Source organism: Manihot esculenta, chromosome 12, assembly GCF_001659605.2.
Source record: "Manihot esculenta cultivar AM560-2 chromosome 12, M.esculenta_v8, whole genome shotgun sequence".
Lineage (NCBI taxonomy): Eukaryota > Viridiplantae > Streptophyta > Magnoliopsida > Malpighiales > Euphorbiaceae > Manihot > Manihot esculenta.
In genome coordinates, this window is record NC_035172.2 from 27,398,879 (window position 1) to 27,404,171 (window position 5,293).

The following is a 5,293-nucleotide window of genomic DNA, read 5'->3' on the forward strand; positions in this document are numbered from 1 at the left end:
ACAAAAAATCATCAAGATTTGAATTAGTCACTTCCATAAAACAATTAGAATTTGGGTAGTATTTTAATTAACAATTACCAGAATCATGCATGAATTCTCTCACACATTAATTCCAAGAACCTTCCTGGAAGTACTGTATGGACCATTTTAATATCCATCTACACAAGAGGATTAGGGTTGGCTCCCAATGTAAAAACTTGGTTTTCTTGTATTTTTCAATACAAGATAGAAGCAAAAGAGAGTTTCTTGGTAACTTCACCTACACTTCCATGGAAAAAACAGTAAATTATACTAAAATAAGAGACTGTGACTTCTAAAAATTGGGGTATCATTGACTACCAATTCGCATATCATGACAAAAACCATCACATCATGGGCATCCCATGCATGAATTTCTCTTTGATATAAATACAAACACTTGGTGGGTTGAAACAGTGCTTGAGGGTCCCTTGTAGAATTTATTAGGGTTTTCTTTGTGCTTTCATTCTCATTTCTTCTATGTTGTTTTGAATTCCCATGGCATGCTTAGACATGTACAACTCCGAGCAAAAAGGTTATTGCCCTCCAATGAGCCCAAGAATCTCTTTCTCCAATGATTTTGTTGATTCTCAGCAGATTATCAAGCAAGAGAGAGGCTCAAGATCAGAGACCCCAGTGTCTACTGATTTTGAATTCTCTGTCTCTAACTACTCCATGATGAGTGCTGATGAGCTTTTCTTCAAGGGTAGGCTTTTGCCATTCAAGGATAATGGCAATAACAATCAAATGTCAAGGACTATCAGAGATGAGCTTCTTGTTGATGATGATGAAGATTTTGAAGATCATGAAGTTTCCCTGCGGCCGCCTAAGGGTTCCACAAGGTGGAAAGGCCTTCTGGGTCTCAAGAGAAGCTACATTGGCTCCAAGAAAGTTGAGAAAACTGATGGGTCTGAAAGTAGAAAGCCTGGTTTTTTTCATGAAGAGATGCACATTGGCAAGAGTTCACAGGTTAGAAAAAAAAAATAATTCTAGGGTTTAAAAATTTAACCTTTTGATTTTGTTCTGATTTGGGGTTTTGTGATTTTTGTGTTGCAGGAGCTTTTGAGTGAAGGAGGTTCAAGTCATCACAGAGATGTTGAAATTGGGATATAGCTAGATGATGGAGCAATTCTTTTAGAAGAGTAAAATGGTGATGCTGATATTTTTCATCTATTTTTAGCAGAGATTTGGATAAACTTAGAGTTCTTAATCAGTCTGTGAAAGTTTTTTTTTTTTAACCTTCGTCTTCTCTCATCTGTTTTTTGGAGTTCTATGATTTGTCTGTTTTGTTGTTTTCTGTACAAAATGTTTGTAGTTGAAGAACTTCTTGTATTCTGTTGAGCACTTATTCATAGATCTGCACTCAGTTCATTTTTTTTCTCTTACTTTTCAAAAGGAATTAGAAAAAAGAAAACTGGGATCTGTTCATGTAGTAGATCTAAATTTTCATGTTATTATCTTTTGGGAGATGTAAAATATTCCTTTTTTTTAATGCCTTTCAGAAGTTGAAGATAGATTCTTGATTTATTTCTTATAAAATTAGATTAAAATATGGTGAGCTTGTTGTGATGCATGCACTCACCATAACTACAAGAACAAGTCCCCAGTAATACAAAAAGTTCTTAGTAAATTGTTGGTTTTTTTATTTTATTTTCTTAATATATAATTAATGCTTCAGATATATAATATATACATTATCAGTTTATGTTCTTCAACTATAATATATATTTTCTTCTCCCGTGCCTATTTTCTGCTTAAATTTCATGCCACTCCCAGAAAAAACTCCAAACAAATTAACGGTGATTTTGGATGGAGAGAAAATAAAGAAAGAAAATTTTTAAGGATAAGGAGAGGGAAGAAAATAATTTTGAAAGGAAATTGAATTTTAGTATCCACTTCAATTGTCTCTTTATATATCTTAATATTTTATAGATTTTTTTTAAAAAATAGAGAATTTATTTTTAAATTAGTTTTTCCTTAAACAGGGATGGAAACGGATCTGATATTTTTGGATATCCATCTAATCGAATTTTAATACGACGGATTTGAATAGTTATAATTGAGTTTGAGACAGATTTAAATTTAAAAAATAATATCCGTCAGGTTCGAGTCGGATTTAGATTTGATGTATAAGGTATTCACTACTCCAATCTGTTTATATAAATAATTAATTTAATACAAAAAATATATTTTACAATAATATTTATAAATTTTTTTTATATTTTTATTTAAAAATTAAAATTTAAATATTTTTTTAAAAATCTTAAAATTTTTAAATAAAAATTATTAATGAAAAATATTTTTTATATAAATTATTAATTAAAATATATAAAATTAAATGAATTTGTGTTTTATTCAAATAATAATAATTGAATTTGAGATAAATTTAAATATTTTAAATTAATTTTTAATAATTTAAATCAAATTCGAAATGAATTCAGTTAATATAAATCGAGTTGAAATTTAAAAATTTAATTTTTACGGATACTTACACGTTTACATCCCTATCCTCCAATATTTTTCTCTTCAGAAGATTCTTTTCCTCTTATCATTATTCCTTTATATATATATATATATATATATATATATATATATAAAACATAGAATGTGAGTAAACAATCGTGGAGATCTTTCAATTTATTAGGGCACAATAAGAAAGGCAACAACGTAGATGGTTAAGAGTTTGTTTGATTTAATTATAATTTTTAAAATTTTATATAATTTGAATTATATATATGATTTATTTTATAAGAAAATTATAAAATTATGTATAATTCATTTCAAAAAAAATGTATAATTTTATTTTTTAAATAAAAATTATTTAAATTAAAAGATAATAAACTATTTCCTTTCAAATAAAAAAATTGAATTAATTTAAATTTTTATAAAATTTTTAATTTCAAATAAGAGAATAGTGTTTGATTCAATATTTTTATGAAGTAGAATTATGTGCAATTCAAATCCATTTAAAATGAATTTCATTATTTAGTTTAATATAACTTAAATTGAATTCTTAAAATATAAAATTCAATTGGAATCTCCATAATCTCTATTTGGTTTAATTTTAGAATTAAATTTCATTTAATCTCAATTTCTAAACTACCTTTTAAAGTGGAAATATATATATATTATTCACAATAAATTATAATAAATAATAATAATAATAATTATATTAATTAATAAAAATGTAAACTTACTAATAATATATTGATAAAATAAAAATAAATTAACATAAGAGTTTATTTCAATAATAAATCATTACTATTTTTAATCATTTATTAGTGTTCAATTATTTATTTATTTAATTAATTTAATAAATGATAATCGAAAGAAAAAGTTTTAATATGAGTATTAAAATCCACTCCGAGACTTAGCCTGGTGAAAAGTGCATCCTTATAGTCTTGTGAGGTCAAAGATTCGACTTTCCCCACCCCCTATTTAAAAAAAAAATATATGAGTATTAAAATATTATTATATAATTTTAGTAAAATTTATTTCAAATTCTATCCAAATTTAAAGAATTGATTTTATTTATAAAATTCTTATAATTAAATTTTGGTTTCTATTCAAATTAAACACACAAAATGTAGAATTTAGTTCAATTCTATAAAATTTTACTAATTGAAAAATTTTGTATTTTATGTATTTAGTGTGAATAAAAAATAAAACTTAGTTTTTGGAATCCAATTCTATAAAATTCATCGTTGGAATTTGAAACAAATTTTATAAAATTTATATAACAATATTTTTTTAATAAAAATATTAAGAAAATATTTTTTCTTTCAATTATCTTCTTATATCTATTAATTAAATAACTTTCCAAGAACAATTAACGATTAATAAAATTAATTAATTATTGTTTCAGCTTTTTATTATTTTTAAAGAATAATATAAAATTATTTATCAGTTTTAACACTTTTTTCAACTGTTAATTAGAAGGTACCATATACAATAAAAAATAATTTAGAGTGTAATAGTACAAAATTATATATATATTAACGTAATAAATTATGAGCTGTCATCATAAAATAGGACTATGTACCAAATATCACCACGGGGTAAATGTCTGATCAGATGACATGCGGTTTCACCTGTGAAAAGAAAGATCTGGACACTGTAGTTCTTGACTCTTCGCCAAGATTCGCCCTCTTATCAACAGGACAAGACTTCACAGAAAGTTACCATTAGAAAACACAATCTAGCCAGTGCTAATTGGATTTTTAGGAGATTTGATAACCAACTCCACCTTCTTACAGTATAAAAATTGATGAACATAGAAATCAAAGTATGCATTCTTACACAACTTGTCCTTTTTTTCATTCATTGACTTGAGCGTCGGAGTGGCTGCTGTAGATGCCAACCACCTCACTTTCTCTTTCTGGTAGATTGACCAATTGCGACACAGTTTCGTTTCAGCCATATTATTTAGTTCGTTGTTGAAAAATTCATTGAATTCTCTCTATTCAGTTAGATTAAAACTGGTCTTTTATTTCCTTGAATCTTTTTCTTCTTCATCTTTCTAAATAGCTAACAATTCATAAGCTGTTGCTAAGACTATTGCTAATAAGAACGCTATCATTTCCTCCACTCCTGGCAATTGACAAAACACACCCTCAATGATCAATGAGGCTTATCTAAATAATTTGAATAATGAGTAAATGCTCCAATAACTTAAAAGGTTGCAGACCACTCTCAAGCAGTATAAAGCTTAGGGGTAGGCCTCATTTATGGCTCCCAGGATAAGGGAGGAAGCCTCCTTCGACACCCCAAGGAATCAGACAAAAGCGATCCAAACGCAGTCCAAAGGGAAGGCCAAGCTGGAGGAAGAGGAGTCATCAGACGAGGCTTCGAAGGACATCGATTGGAAGCTGATACGGGCTGTGCAAAGGTACCAGAAGGAGTAGGAGGACGCTATGGTCTGGACGATGCCTCGCCTCTATCAGAAGAGATCCTAGCAGAGAATTTCCTGCCAAGTTTAAACTCCTAAATTTGGACAAATATAATGGAACAACAGATCCTAGCAATCTTTAAAACAATAATGTAGCTTCAAGACATCAATGATTTTGTATTGTGCTGAGTATTCCTGTCCACACTCATAGGTTTGGCTCATAAATGGTACCAACATCTAAGCCTAGGTGGAAGAATTAAATCATGAGATAGCATGTGAAGCGTTGAAAAAAGAAATGCGCAACATTAAGTTCATGGATTCTCTAATCAAGTACCTAGCTGCTACTTATTAATAGCTAATAAACAAAGTCCAAAAGTATATAAGGCT

The 5,293-nt window shown here is 28.1% G+C and overlaps 1 protein-coding gene across 1 annotated transcript; it reads left to right on the forward strand.

The window, feature by feature from the left end:
• Window positions 1-365: 365 nt before the first annotated feature.
• LOC110628665 lies at window positions 366-1,403 on the forward strand. The gene is made up of 2 exons (XM_021775455.2): window positions 366-987; window positions 1,075-1,403. Exons 1-2 carry the CDS (start codon window positions 517-519, stop codon window positions 1,129-1,131), a joined length of 528 nt encoding a protein of 175 aa, XP_021631147.1. The 5' UTR covers window positions 366-516; the 3' UTR covers window positions 1,132-1,403.
• Window positions 1,404-5,293: the final 3,890 nt, after the last annotated feature.

Excerpts from the sequence above, each read along its gene's own strand:
- LOC110628665 (XM_021775455.2), top strand. The coding sequence starts at position 517 with ATGGCATGCTTAGACATGTACAACTCCGAGCAAAAAGGTTATTGCCCT. Across the intron at positions 988-1,074 it reads ACATTGGCAAGAGTTCACAG|GAGCTTTTGAGTGAAGGAGG; the intron begins GTTAGAAAAAAA and ends TTTGTGTTGCAG.